The 16,085-nt window shown below is 39.4% G+C and overlaps 1 protein-coding gene across 1 annotated transcript in view; it reads right to left on the minus strand.

Moving 5' to 3' along the window:
* The window catches only part of lrp1bb (low density lipoprotein receptor-related protein 1Bb), a 292,776-nt gene that overhangs the window by 15,699 nt on the left and 260,992 nt on the right, over nt 1-16,085 (minus strand). Inside the window, exons 74-85 of the mRNA XM_080497951.1 lie at nt 15,538-15,681; nt 15,117-15,251; nt 14,508-14,627; nt 14,067-14,308; nt 13,616-13,839; nt 12,960-13,066; nt 11,013-11,129; nt 10,564-10,737; nt 7,760-7,885; nt 7,339-7,503; nt 897-1,058; nt 175-349 (exon numbers count right to left, since the gene is read on the minus strand). Of these exons, the coding sequence (XP_080354077.1) occupies nt 175-349; nt 897-1,058; nt 7,339-7,503; nt 7,760-7,885; nt 10,564-10,737; nt 11,013-11,129; nt 12,960-13,066; nt 13,616-13,839; nt 14,067-14,308; nt 14,508-14,627; nt 15,117-15,251; nt 15,538-15,681 (1,891 nt within the window). The remainder of the gene's footprint in view (nt 1-174; nt 350-896; nt 1,059-7,338; nt 7,504-7,759; nt 7,886-10,563; nt 10,738-11,012; nt 11,130-12,959; nt 13,067-13,615; nt 13,840-14,066; nt 14,309-14,507; nt 14,628-15,116; nt 15,252-15,537; nt 15,682-16,085) is intronic.

The raw sequence follows: 16,085 nt of genomic DNA on the forward strand, positions 1-16,085 counted from the left end.
CCAATTTAATCAAATTCATCCGCCAGCAGTCTGCAGGAACTGCACCCGAGACGTGAACTGAGAATAAACTACACAACTAATGCTTCTCTGTAAATGAAGAGGGACTTTAAAGCCTTACAGGCGCAGCCAAAGTGGCAGTGGACGGGAACAGCGTGCAGATTTTTCAGCACTCACTTGCAAACCACATCTCCCGTCTCCTCGTTAATAAGGCAGGGAGCCCCGTGGCACCGGAGACACTTGTCCATCTCGCATTTGTTTCCCTCGAACCTGGTAGGACACACGCACTCCACGTAGCCGCTGCTCGACAGCGTGCAGGCCTTGGAGTTGACGCAGTAGTGATGACAGATGTCTGTTCAGCAATCAGGGAGATTAAGAGAGAGCGTAATGAGAGACTGGGAACAGAGTTTAAGCTGGTTTGATTAGAATTGTACAGGGTTTTAATGGGACTTAATTACCCACATCAAATGACATCTTAGCCACAGATGAAAACATGTCACCCCTTGGGCAAGCAACAGTAGGAAAATACTAATGATGTGCGACTAGAACTATTTTCCCACAACCCATTACGTCAAAGCGCTGCAAAAGAAAATACATTATCACTCCAGAACAGAAACACCCAAAGGTTGTTTGATGGGAGTTTTGATGGCAGTATTTTGATTGTGTTTATTTGAAAATAGAGGAAAAATTGGCGTTTGTGAAGAGAAAATACTTCAGGGGATTTCTTTGTTCCACATGCAGTGTGTATGAACTTTAAAAGGCTTTGTTCTAAGAATTTTACTTTAATTTTAAACTGTGTGCTTTCTTTTGTGATGAAATGCTTGTGTCAATCACGTGGACGATAATGATCGTCTGTGGATGTACGTGCGCTGCTGCCTTGTCGCAGCTGCAGGACTCACGGAAAAGACAGCGGTCTCCGGTGTACTCTGCCATGCAGCGGCACACGGGCTGGTTACCCTGCGTGACGTCACATGTTCCCCCGTTCAAGCAGTAATTGTCACAAATCCTCTTCTCACAAAAGGGCCCAGAGAATCCAACTGGACAGCGACATGTAGGCTTTCCTGAACACAAATTGGGAATAGAATGAATAATATTATAGCCTGAGAAGACTAAATAAAACAAACAGTGCATGGATTCTGCACACAAGACATAGTCTCATGTAGTTTATTTCACTGGTGTGCCCCAAGCAAACCACTTTATTCCAGGGCTTATTAAAAACACATCACTGTTGTAGACACTTTCATTACAATGAAAATGGGCTCTGTAGTTTACTTTGTGTGCCTGACATGACTTGTCTCATTGTAAGCACTCGTACTTGTGGCTGAAATATCTGCAGTCAAGTACACCTGATTTCTGAGTACAAGCCAGCCCTTAATATCACTGACCTATTGTCCATCAGTCATATATGTTTCATAGAAGAATGTATCTTCACACACATACCTAAGATAAAGTATTCAGTATGCTTGCGTCTTGTGGGAGAAAAGATGGAGCGCTCACTTCCCCCCCCCCCCCCCCCCAACACACACAGTATTCATGCCTGGGTCAAGGTGACAGTCAATTGGCTCCCATGGAGAGTAAATGAGGTGCTCTATTTTTTTCTTAGTTATGTCCTCCAGGGGCGTCTGGGTTATCCTAAATTGTACCCAGGCCAGATGCAGGATGCATGTAATTCCTCTAGGGTGTTCTCATTCTGGTCACAGTTTTCCCACACATGCCTGGAATACAGTATCTAAGCAGGTGTTCAAACTGGCTCAAACCAGTTTGGAGAATCTTTACACTTTAGAGCAAACATCAGCCCTATTGTTGCTCTGCTCCTATATTAGTTTAGTCTCTTTTCAGAAATCATTTATTGCACTGTTGAGGTTTATTGATGACAATGGTTGGTTCCAATTATTGTGTGTTACCTGAACACACCGTTATAGCGGGTTGGCCTGTGATTGGCTGAAAGTGGAGAAAAGGGCGGGTCAGATGAGCATGCTGTGTCTGAATGCATGCGCTCTGTGTGTCTCCTTCCATTGGTAGGAAAACAGAGGAGCGGACGGTTCTGCTTAAAGGTATACAGGAGGATTTTCACGAATTTTAGGAAAGAACCGCCCTCTCCACCTTTTGAAAAAAATGCGCATGCGTAACGCTGTATCTGCTCCCGAGACGGAACGCCTACTAAAACGCGTGCGAGAGACATGCACGAGCCCAGTTCTCCTCGTGCACGCTCTGTTTACAAGTCACAAGTCGGCATCGCTCACATAAGCTCACTTTACAAGAAGATTTGCACCAGAGGGGGTGAAACTGTGTAAAAATGTCCGAGAATAATGCGTCGGGTCGGCCACCGGCATGATGAGGACCGTGTGGAGTGAGCTGCGCGCAGGGACGAGCACGTACGACGGGCTTACGTCATATATCACCAGAATGATTGACAATTGGGAGGACCAGTTATTTTGATGATCCACCCGGAAGAAGAAAATCCTCTACTATACCTTTAATAATAAAGCGGCTTTGCAGACAAGAAACTCGTCTTACAGGACTAATTAACGCATTACCAGCATCACTGGCACAAACATATAAACGTTATTCCAAATCTGGTTGCTTTGTCGATCTTTTGTAACTCTGGCTGGTGCACAGATCTCATTGTAATACATCTGAACTGTGAGCACATTGTAGGTTAGTGTAAAGACTGATTCACTTATGAAGCCCAGCTTATGAAGGTACATCAGTTAGTTGGGGTAAGATGCTCTAGTCTCTGATTATCCCCTAATTTTAATGAAACTTTTACATTTTTATAAACAGCATATCACATACATATGTAAATTATTAGTGACTGCTTGCTGCACTGAGAGGACACAATGTGAAACATGCAAACAAATAAAATAACGCTTACCAAAAGTATGGAGCATATACATATATCAATCACACATGCTTAGACTATAAGGCTCCACCATGAAACATCTATCTGATAACATGGTAGTCTTTAGGACACCACCAGCAGCTAGTATATATTAATAAGCAGAACAGAGAGAGAAAGCAGCTCTGTAACTGTTTTCATGGCAAATGAAAGCAAAGACAAACTACGGAAAAGCCTTTTTTTGTAATTGTCTATTTATTTGTGCCAAAAGTAGTAGCATTACAGTAACTCTTTACTTCATAATATTATTTCCAACACTGCTAATCAGTAAAGAAAGCAATGCACACAAACCATGTGGCTGCCACTTAATTTTACTGATTATATTATGCAAAAATATTTCAGATAAGCCTCTTACACTCTCTTCAAGATGGTGCCCTTCCTGCCATGACACGCTTAGAATTTCCTAAGGGACAGGTGAGAGCAGGGGGCCCATTTGAGGGGAACAACTCACAACGACTTGTGTGGCCATGGATACAGGTCTCATCAGGGAGGTCGCACTACACCACTTTCACACTCCTCAGTTCTTTGGTCAGGCTAATCTGGGTTTGAATTGTCCGAGAAACAATCATTCACGTCTGCATTAACTCACCAGCTGTTGGAGCTTGACGCTCCTCGCTCAGGAACCCTGAACGAATGAACAGCCTGAATGTTGTGAAGTTACAAACTTCATATAATATCATGGATTTATACCACCTGAGACACACATTATCTTTTCAATACTTTATTTGAACCTGTATGTGAAGGTGGAGATTTATTAGTTAGATTCAGTGATGTGTCAAAACTGTTGGGATATGAACCTCCAGATGTTATGAAGATTCCGTGAATGACAATTTATCACCCTGTCAAGATTAATCGTCAATTTTATATGCTTATGATAGAATTAATGAGTCTAACAGAGAAAAAATTATTTAAAGTCCTCCCAGCTAATTATAATGAACAATAAATTAACACCATTACAAAATAAAAAAAATAAAAACCCTTTCTGAATTTGAAACAGAAAATGCAAATGATTGGAAAGAGTTTCAGTAGGTTAATTGCTACATGATTTGTAGACCTCACGTGTTGAGTCAAAACAAAGACAGTTATTGGAGAAGTGGCAGATAAGGAAAAAAACGTTAAGGGGTGGTCATGTAATCAGTCAGTGAATCATTGAGGCAACCAGCCTCACAAAGACAAAACAAATAATTCCAGAAAGCAGCGACATTTTCTATGCTGTATTCGTTCACTCCGTCTGCTCTTTCAGTCATTACCCTGTTTTGTGAAGCGAACGCATCGCTGTTTCTCAGTTTATAAGTCACTTTCTTTCTTTATTCTTTACTGCATGAGACAAACGGAAACACGACTGGCAAAGTCAGTGTGAAACAGGCTGAACTTTGAAATGTTTATTTAAAAGCATTGTTACTTTGCTTCATTGAAGTGCCTAATGTTTGACGGTGTGCACTATTAGTGAAATAGAAACTATTTTGTCGTAGACTAATTACACACTGAGTATCTTTGAAGACATGTTGAATGAGCTTCTTTAATTTGTAATTGTGCCATCAATGCAAAATTACAAGGGAAGAAATGTACATTATAGTAGTCACTGGATCGATAGATTTAGGACAATTCTGTACACTGTTTTCATTAAAAAAAACTGAATTATGATCTCAGACAGAAACAGTAGATTCGACTTTGGCTTCATGTCATGAAGAGGGTCAACCCTTATCATTTGATATTGCACTGGAAATAATTGGTGAAAATGGGAAGTGTCAAGCGGAAAGCAATTCGTAAGAAGAACGTTTTTCACTTTGGACCATCCTTCAAGGTCCTTGAGAGAAAAACAAACTGTGGTAACAGCAGCCTCTCTGAACCATTTAGAGCTTTGCTGAAGGCCCACAGCCCACCCACATCTCCAGATTACTTGTGACCAAAACTGCCCTCATAGTACGAACAGTAGGAGGCGGGTGAAAATGATATTAGAGGCGGATGAATACAATTAAGATTAAATAAATATGTGAAATAAAGCAGACGGGCTGACAAACGAGGTCACACTGACTCAGAGTATCTGAAGTATCTTTTATCATGCACAAGCTACTTCAGCACCAGGCCTGATAAAAGACAGGAAATACATATATTTGAAAACTAAATGAAGTAGACTGTCGCTTCTTACACACAGAGTAAACTCAGCTGACTAACATTAAAGTGACTCTCACGCCACACACTATTCGCCTCACCTGAAGTGGTCAACTTTGCATGGCAGATCCATAAGCAGTAATATTTCTTAACAGGTGCGAGTTAAAGATTTGTACTTTGAAAGAAAAGGCTGTATGAGGTCTATGTGAATAATCTACCTGTAATATTTATTATGGTCTTGCATGTTATTTCATAGGCATTACGACATGAATTTATTAGCGATTTTATTTTATTTTGAAAAAAAATGTAAAGCTCTGTGTTTGGACAATGCAAATATGTTTTGCACTCTATACCCTACGCATACAAAGAATTACAAAAATGTCCTCATTCTGCTTCTATCACAAATCTAACACCGCATAGACAGAAATGATCAAAGTCAATTATTTGATAAAGACAACAAATCTGGGTAATGGACGCTGCTACAGATTTATAACCCCTAAATCCAGCCATTGTCAGACGTACACTGCCTATGCAGTATGAAAGACAGTTACTCTTGTGAACTAGAAGGTTTTTTTACGACAACATATTTTTTATCATGCATAATTTTGGGTGGCATAAAGATCTTTTTGTTACCATTAACGTCGTAAAAACATAACAAAATGAGCAAAGCTGTTTAATGAGTGAATTTTGCTGCCAAAAGTTCCATTAAAGTGTTGGTAGACCTGTGACAGCCAGAAGAACAAGAATTCACCTTGTGTTTTTATAGATAAAACTGGAAAAAATCCAGCATCTAATTGATTATGAGATTGCTCTCAGTTCTTTTTTTATTTTCTATCAGCAAAGCAAGAGCTATGAGGAGATCCATTTCGCTATAATCTCTTCCCATCTCACCTTTAGTCACTCATATATACTGATATTTCTTTTGCTGTAGGTGTGCGACCGAGAAAAATGCAGAAAAATTTAAACAATAAAAAAACAATAAGCATTTTTTTTCCCTCTCTGGTCCACACCAAATAGGTAAAACAATTTATGATCCAGTGCAGCACTCTGAATTTAAATCAAAAATAAAATATGAAGAGCTAAACATGGTCCACCAGCATGCACCGTGAGTCTACACCACCTTCACAGACTGACTCACTCTGCTTTAATGAGCTGTAGTGATTCTCCTGGCTCCTTTTTAATGTCACGTACAGCTGTTTTTAAAAATCTAAACAGGATTGGAAAGAAGATGAAAACTGCGATATTCAAAGACATGAGTCTACTTCCTTTTGGGCAGACTTGTTTTCCAAACACCAGGAGGAAATATAAACAGCTTTTCAGTCAATCCTTTGAAATTACTGGTAGTGGGTAAGAAAATATCCCCCAAAACAAACAAACAAAAAAAAACAAACTCCAAATGATTAGTTTCTCTACACACCAGCCCATTTTCTTATCTTTCTGATTGTTAGCATCAAGTGCTATGAGAAAGATATTGCTTTGGTTCTGATTTTATTCACTGGGTTGCCATTTGATGAATACATACTGTATTTAAGGAATACACATTACATGAATGGGGTTCTCAAATGAGAACATACAGTAAGTAATGAAACCAAGGCATCTACTCTACTTATTTTCTTTCCCTGCAATTCTGTTTATATGTACATATTTATTTAACCATAGCACAAAATGAAGATGTTGTGGGTAATTGCTATGGTGGGAGGATGATATACACTCTTGTAAATCAGGGATAGCAGATTTAATAAGGTTGCACATCCTGTTCCCGTTTCTGCTGCGGACATATCAACAGCTTCACATACATTTAGTTCAATTGTGCGGTGCGGTCGCTTTTTTCTTTTCCCAGGAACCATAAGAGCATGAAAAGAGACCTTGACTTGAAAGGAGGCTGATGTTTGAGGCTCCTTCAAGAGGAGCATCAATGACAAAACCGCTCAACTGGCAGATGTAATGTGGCAAATTTGAGCAGAAGACAGGAAGGCGTGGAAGTTTAAAGGAAGACAAATGTGGCTGAAAGACAAAGGCTGGACCAGAGCAAGCACAAAGGAACAGGCAGGCGAATATAATTTCAGAGCTGCAGCTACTTTCCAAGCAAATTAGTTCTGCCTGGACCTGAATATAAAGAATCCCGCATCTGGATGACGACAATATCTCTTCATACAAACTACAAATAGGATCACAGTGTTATGGCTGATAATTGTTTGCAATAGTGTAAAAGCCAAAGAAAGCAGATGTGAGGTGAAATCTTTAGTGAGGCCTGTCACTCTGCAGGGATTAGCAAAAAATGTTTTCATCGAGAATTGTTTGTTAGATGCAGTATCTTGAGGCAGACTTACCCAGAGGGGAGCCCATGCACGTGCCTCCGTTCAGGCAGTAGTCTGTACAGTGGTTGACCTCACAGCGCTCCCCTGAAAAGTCAGGCCAACAGTAGCATCGCCAGTCTCCTTTCTCGTTGGCTAAGCAGCGGCCTCCATTCTCGCAGGGCGGGCGGCACAGTTCACCTTCACAACAGCAAAGCCGTGATCATTGGCTGTGCTGCAGTGTGCAGCACTCGCATCACATCTTAAAGTGTTCTGCAGCTCCCAGCAGGTAGCAACAAGCACGGAGTAAACACATTCAGTGTCTACTGACAACGACATCACAGCTGAAATATACCCTGTGATATATTCATATCGCAGTCTTCTCTGCGATATGAGTCTCTTCTCTTCTCTGATTTTAGTCTCGCATCCATCATTAACGTGACAAGACTTTGCCTACCTGAGATGTTGACATCATTACAGGTGCCATTGAGCAGCACCTTCCCCTCCGGACAGGTACATTTGGCACCCGTTGGATTGAGCAGACACATAAAAGCACAAGACATCCGTAAGCATGGATTTGAAGCTGTGGGGAGAAAAAAATTAATAAATCAGGAGAGAAAATCTATAATTCTGTGTTGCTTTAAGAAGAGTAAAGCCATTTATTTCAAGTGTTTTAATTTTTGGTTTTGAAGAGTGTTGAAGCACAGAAAGGACCTCTTACAGCTTCAGACTGAATTATCAATGACTACGTGATGCATTAATGATGTGCTGTTGTTTACATGATTGTCGGTACTTGATGAGCACCTCTTAATGCTGCCTGCAGTCCACGCAATGCAAACGTGTTGAGAAAAGTATGTTCAAGCTATGGTTGAACAGGCTAACAGTCACAATTATTAATGTAATGTTTGACTGTGAAGCAACTTCAATGAAATCACAGACAAGAAGACAGCAAATCAAATTTAAAGTGAGCATGTTAACCCTTACATTACCATCATGTGGCTGCAGACAGGATTTGTCATTCACATGTCTTCACACATTCCCCTTCATATTTAAAAGAAAAAAAATCTAAACATATGGGAAAGCAGAGATATAAAGCTTTACGCACATATACTCCTCATTTCAGCGGCCCACAAGACTTTCTCAGTATGAACACCCAATCAAACATGTCATATTTGTAACATAAGCTTCTCAATTCCCATCAAAAACACAGTAATATGTAAGAACTGCCACATACTGAAAGTTAGGGACTATGATCCTTTACTTACTGCACTTTTTCACAAATCGAAGAAAATCTGTGTCCTCGGCATAAAACAGAAACTGAAATTATGCATCCAAACTGACCCTCCATCTCTACAAAAATGCTAGATCAACTCGTACAGTGTATGGAGTGCTAAATATAATCATGGTTACATTTCTGAGAGTAAAAAAAAGAATGTTCTCAGAGAGAATCTAAATGGTAGCTTGGGGTTTGGCTGGAGATATCAAACCTTCACATCACAGCTTTTTGCACGCCGAGCGCATCTTCTGCCCACAGACTCTGAGCTGCACACAACGTGGTTGGCCTAATGAGTCTCTGAGGAGCCGAACAGCTGCCCTTTAAGTGGAGAAAACTGACCACGACTAAGCTGTCTGATGCTGTTTCACCATCAACACCAGCGATGGAACAAATAACTGATTTTGGTTTACCACGTGAACAGAGCGAGAGGGAGGACATGTATTGTGTTGATTGGCTGTGTCTCCAGACTGCCCTTTGTGAAGCTGCATCATTTCTTTTATTGAATCCAGATCAGTTGCATGTACACAACTTTATGTGGTGGGTGTCTTTGAACACTGTATCAAGACTAAAAATAAAGAAATTACACATACAAGTTTCATTAGCAGGATTTTTCTACACTAGTTTATGTTGAAAACTATTCTCTTATCAGGGTTGTTTACCATTTATTTTTAGTCTAAACATGCCTTACAGCTCGCAAAATGTATGTCTCTTAGTTACTATTAATAATGCCCTTAACAATGATACATTTGCAACTGTGCATGAATATATCCTTCTAAATGATCATTCTTTGTCATAGTACACATACGACAGTCCTCTGGATATTACAATTGGTCAGTTCTATTAGTATTTGTCAATTTACTGGCGTTTTTTATTGACTAAAAGTAATCTCTCTCTCTACATTGAGATATTGACATTTATTTAGTGTATGTTAGAATGTGCTTCTTTGGTGTGATATTTAGGCTTTGTGTTTGCATCAAGTTTGTACTATAAATAAAGGTGATAATGAAGTGTACACCCATCAGGGTGTAAAGTACACGGGAAATATGGCAAAGGCGTGTATGTATGTATAAATCCACATAAATGTTTGTTGGGCTTCTCTATTTTCTGTTAAAAGCACCTAGGAATGACTGTGTTGTATTTGGTGCTATATAAATAAAGTTGAATTGAATTGAATATCTATAGGGCATACATTTCAGCTTGATTCAGATCTTCCTAGATGTGTAAGCTGCTCAAGCCAAAGATGCTAATGGAACTCCATACCATCAGAGATGAGCATTTCATTTTTTTTTTACTTAGATTATCAGGCAGGTTGCAATTAAATTTAAATGTCTTTCAAACCATTTTATCAGGGCTTGCATACGGTGGTATTACTGGACAGTGGTCTTCACGAGACAACTTCTTTGTATGACAACAAATTTAATTTGGACTTGATTTTTGATTTGATTTGATTTAATTGGGATTTGTTAATAAACCATCATATTCAAAACTAGAAAAATCCAGATGAAATTTTGCCTGCAGCTCGATGTGGACTATTATCGCCTCCATTTTGTGCTTTTCACCAAGCTTCCATCGACTTTGACTGTCCACATCTTTGTAGCGCATTGTGGTTTTTATAGAAACCCGTAGCCGAATCAATTCCCACATTTTATGCACATTTTGATGTGCTTTTGTTCCTCCCAATCATGCGTGGCTAGTTACTAGTGGAAGAAGATGAAAAAAATTAACTGGTGCCTAGGATAGTAATTTTGAACCTTGACTTAAAGAGGGGGGCACACATTTTGATGAAATGGAAAAATGTTTTATTAAAAAAAAAAAAAAAATCTCTCTATATAAATATTCATTCACTGTGTATAGTCCAGCATGAATAAATACACTACCGGTAATCATAATAACCTTAATGGTATTCATTTCATAACCAAAAGTCAAAACAAACTATAATCAAAGAGAACAATATGTATTGCGAACATACAAACATGCCAACGTACCATCCTGCTGTTTATAGCGGTGGGAGATGAAAACATTTGTGGGCTTCTCCATCCCCAGATTGAGAAATTCCACCGACTGCTTGCCGTACTTGTGAATCTTGAATATCTCGTGTTTCAGTCCTGTTCCATATATGTAGTCTTCAAATATGTCAATCCTATATGGTTGTGAGATTCCTGAAAACCCGGTAGAATAAAAAGAAAGTGGAAAAGAGTAAGTATCTCTCCTAGCCTTGGGATGATGAAAGTTTGTATCTTGTGGCAAATGGAAGGGGGCGGAATGTGTTATGTGGGCAGATGTTAACAAGTTTCTGAGAAGCTTAAGCCCTCTGACACACAAGCAATAATATCGCTGCAATTATTTGATAAAACCTTGAGGAAATCAAAGTGTAGCATGAATAGTTCGCATTGAAAAAAAGAGAAGTTGTATTTTGTTTTCCTGTTGAGTTTACCGTGTCTGTCACTGATTGTCACCAGAGGGTCCGAGCCGTCCAATCTCATGCTCCCAATCTGCGAGAGCTCGGGATCAGCCCAGTAAATACGTTGGTTGAAATAATCAATGGCCAGCCCTGTGGGAGGATGAAAGTAAGAGATTTATTTACCTGACAAATTGCGCTGGGATCACTGCAGAATGCCTCAGTGCAGGAGACCTTAAGGTCAGGGCCGATATATGTAGCACAACGTGAAGATTGTGGGGGCTGTTTTCCTTTTGTTTCTATCCTCCTTTGACTGTTTGCATTCAAAATTTAATGTGGTTATGTTGAAAATATCACAGCTGTGCACTGCACTTTGGATGGCGGGGTTTAGGCACGCCTACATTACGATTTCAAGGCAATGACTCACTTTTACTTCCTCCCAAAAGTCTGACTGGATAATTGAACACCTGGCTGCTGCATTTAAATGGGGTTGCGTTTTTCCACACTGATGATGAATTCCTCTTTCTGTGACCAAGACAGAGCACGGGTCCCTTGAATTAAAGGAGGCCAAAGCAGCTCTTCAGAACTAGATCAGCACTAAGTGTCTCCCTATAGACATGCCACCACTTCCAAGTGGCTGTAAAGTATTCCTCACTGATAAATTCTCTTTGTGCTGTTTTGTAGCTACTACATTGAAGCTCACACATTTAAGCTATTGGCATGGCACTATGGCTATGCCGAGGATACTGGTTGTATGTGTAAAAAAACATACACGTTACTATTATAATTGGGTACTAACACACTTCATATTGTAGACCAGTGGTGTTAAAAGCCAGACCAGGGTTAAATTGCTCATGTATTAGTGTTTATTATTAACTCATTTTGCAGAAAATTCTATTCTTCCTTGTTTATGCATATTAATTGGCACTGCTTGAGCTGTTCTGACATTTCAAACGACTGTTCTGTACTGCTTTAGTTCTCATTTGTGATGAATACTAATGGGACTTTTTATATATTATAGACATAAAGACATAGACACCAATAAAGTATATAGTATGATGGCTTCTTAAGAATTAGGCCTTTGGTGTGATCTCTCCCTGATCCAGCCTCTGGTTGAAACATTTTTTCCAATAGTCTGGAGCTGAAGGACCTTCTCCCAAATAGAGTTTGACTGATCAAAAAGTAAAGTAAATACACCATCAAATGCTTGTAATCTGACACCAACCCTATTACCTTGTCAACTGCAGTGATGCAGTAATTTGGTGATTCGAATATTTAAAAAATTCTCTGACTCCGGGTCTCACAAACCTCGAACAAAGTCAGTGCCATTTTGATCATTTCAGCAAAAAGCGGTACTAAAAAATTAGACGACACTCATTATATTTCAGCTAAATAGAGAAACTCAAAATACTTTTATTCGAAAGTACCTTTCCTTTCATTTTGCTTTAACCATTGTATCTACAACCCAAAACTGAATCCACTAGTTATCAAGCTGACCCCAATTACACTCTACACAAATCAAATACAGGATAGTTGGATCCTTTAAATATTAATGTGAAAACTGGAGGTTTGAAAAGACTCATGAAGTGGCTTCGAACAATGTTTCATGAAGAAATGGAATGCAATTATCATCTACAGTATACCCTGTCTTAACAACTAGATACATAGATATTGTACTCAAACATAAGTTTTTATCATGATGTCAAAGCACAGCATCGAAAAAGTTAAATCAGTTGTGTAATGACACTTTTTTTTTTTTTTACCATACGATTTGTACTTTTCTTGTATCGGGCCTGAGAGAAAAAGAAGCAGCAGATTTTAAAATACATTTAATATAGACTTACTGGCTCACTCCTGCCACTGAGCTGACAAACGTGGCATTACAAAAGATGTGCACATATTTAGGGTAACGTTTGATTTTTCCATTTGAAAGTATTCCAAAAAAAGTAAACATATTACAATGAAAATCAAAGAAACACCTACCAGTGGGTCTCCTAAGGTTTTTCTCCAGGAGCACTCGACGCATTGAGCCATCCATGGCTGACTCCTCTATTTGAGAGTGATCACCGATTACACTCCAGTACATCATTCTGAAGGCATAGAAGACATAACGCACGTCACCATCATCTTGAGAAATGTTGCATGGATTTGAATGAGCAAATACATGTATAGAATTATGCATCCAAACAGCCTAATGAATATATAAATATTAAACATATAGCTCAAACTGGGTATTTTCTGATTCAGAGTCACACCAAAAGTGATTAATATTGATGACCAACACTGTTCTTATACACTTAAGGAGCTGATGTAACTGATAACAAAATTAGAAAAATCTGAGGCTTGATCGGGAAAGAGATTTAAGCAACCACATGGGGGAGTGGTGTTTTTTTTTTTGCAGTAATAAAATCAAGACGAGATGAAGCTGGCCTGGCAGTGATTGATGTTAGTGGTGGTGTAACTGATTAATCTACTGAGCTGACTAGTTGAGTGATTAATAGTCAGTTGACAGTGCAGAGGAAAAGGTGAGCCAATAACTTTAGGAAACAATATTGTTTCTAATAATCACGTGTGCATGGGTCATTCCTGGAAAAGTTCCTGCAGTAACAAAAACAAAACAACAAAAAAACAGATCTCACCCTCTGGCTGGGTTAACAGCGATGGCGTACGGTTCTCCTGCAATGTCAGTGATCAAGCGAGTACAGTTTGGTCCTTTCAGTTGTCCTACATTGATGGAATATCGTAGTTTAGTCCAGTGGGCTGTGTAATAACTGAACCAGTGCATCCGGGAGTGATCAGTCCAATAAATGTTGCCTGTGATCCAGTCAGCAGAAATATCCCTGGGGCGGCGAAAGTCTGAACACTGCAAGCGATAATGGACAAATCACATCAGGGCCTCTGTTATTTAAACCCACACAATGTTCAACTGAGTTAAAACAATGAAATAATAAAGTACATGCTATATCATTTTGATTCCAAAAACATAAGAACAGACCTGCATGTTTATACATGTTAAATAATATTTTATTTTTATGATAGAAGTTTAATAATGACAGACAACAGAGAGCAATATATGATGGATATACTTACAATGTTTCTGACATTTGCTTTGCTGTGACTCTTTTCTTGAGTGTCTTTGTAAAAAATCCCACCCGGGTTAAACTGGGTAGCCCAGATAAACTTTTGGTTGTGAAAAAGAGCATCCATCCCAATAATGCGGGCATTGTCTTCAATCTGAGTGAGCAATTTGTGTCCGTGGCTCTGGTTATATGGGTATACAAAGCTTCGGATTTCCGTATCATTGGCGATGTAGAGCACTCGATCCTCTGGACCTGTGTGGTGAGTCATTTTTACCCAGATAACAAGATAACCAAGAGAACAAACGAATATGAGATCAATTCCATTTTGTGTTTCAGGAAAGAACAGACAATCGCATTTAGACAACTCATGTTCTACTGAGGTTGTGTCATCAAATTACCATGCATGATGAGAATAGAGAAAAGTGTTTGATGGCCGATTTTAGGATCATACCTTTTGCAATGCAGTTGCCATTGATCTCCTTATAATTGCGGTCGCATGTGCATTTGAAGGATCCTTTCGTGTTTGTGCAGTAATGAGGACATGTGTCAAACTGTAGACATTCGTTTAACTCTGGGGAAAAAAAGAACATGATTTACTACTAAGAAGATTGCACAGAGACTGTGATGATAAAGATTGAAAAACGTCATAAACAATTACAGTAAGTAGTAAATGAGATATATTCTCACACGATTTGACACGAGTGGAACTCAAAGTGTGTGAGTTCATTTAGTGCAATGATCTCTTTTCACTTAGATGCTGTAAAGTTCTATTTAACAAAAGCTGATGTTTAACCTAGATTTTTCGAAGACAACACAACACCTAACATCATGAAAAAAAAATCTAAGAATATAATTCAATAAGCTACAAGAGCAGACGGAAACATGTTTTGTATGAGGAAAATAACAGAAGCTTAAAGTTATCAGAAGTAGCAGTCCAACTTTTCATATTGCATCAACTAAAAGGCTTTCATGCAACCTGGAGTCTCCCGTGTCATCAACGAAGAAAGATTCTTTTATTGTTGTAGTTGAGAGCAAACAAATTAATGTGATCAAGCATCACCTTCACACTGGCCTGTCTTCTGGTTCCTCTTAAATCCAGGTTTGCACTGACATATAGCATTAACATTGGTCTGGTTGCAGATTGCATCCTCCCCACATGGATTTGTTTTCTTTCCGCATACATCTCCGCTGGAAACTGCAAATAAAGACAGGACTTTGATTATACACCGTCCTCATCTTAGACACCTGCTGGGCTTTTCTTTTGATGTGCAACCGCCGAGAGGACATCTTCATCTTTCTCGCAGTACACAACACACATCCAACATTGGGATACATATATTACCATAAACAACAAAAGATCACATCTAAAACGGAAGGATTGCCGAGCTTCTTGATAACATCGCAGTGACATTTTCCGCATTGCATTTCCTCCAAGTTCTCCTTTGATCCGCTCGTTTCAAGGCGGCGGCCGTGATGCTTACATGCTTTGCAGTCTTGCTCGTCAGATCCGCCGTCGCCGCAGTCGTTGAAGAGGTCGCACTGCAGCTGGAGGGGGACGCAGCGTCGGTTGCTGCAGGTGAACTCGGTTTTCCCACAAGGTCGAGGTCTGCCAGCCACCACCTCTGCTTCAGTGCACACAGCAGGAGTCAGAATGACAACCACAACTCATAAACTAACCCATGCAGTGCGGTTGGTTTTCAGCACAATTCATCCTCTCAGTCTTATTTCGTTTAATTTTCTGCACGGTGAGGATCAGTATCACACTTTTGTAAAAAAAAAAAATTCCAAAATGCTTTTGTTTCAAATGTAGGACAATTATGAAAATGTTATGACTTCTTAATTATATCAACTCTTTAAAGGAACCGCCAATTTGAGGCATTTTACATTAAAAAAAAAAAGAGCACAACAATCGGAAAAGCACCTGTCAACTACTTATCCAGCTTATGCAAATGTTGAGGCACTCTGCACATCCTGTTTATGGTCATCAATTCACTGGAAATATCTGTACAACTTTCATTTCCTTCTTGAA

The sequence above is a fragment of the Blennius ocellaris genome (genome assembly GCF_963422515.1).
Source record: "Blennius ocellaris genome assembly, chromosome: 6".
Taxonomy (NCBI): Eukaryota; Metazoa; Chordata; class Actinopteri; order Blenniiformes; family Blenniidae; genus Blennius; species Blennius ocellaris.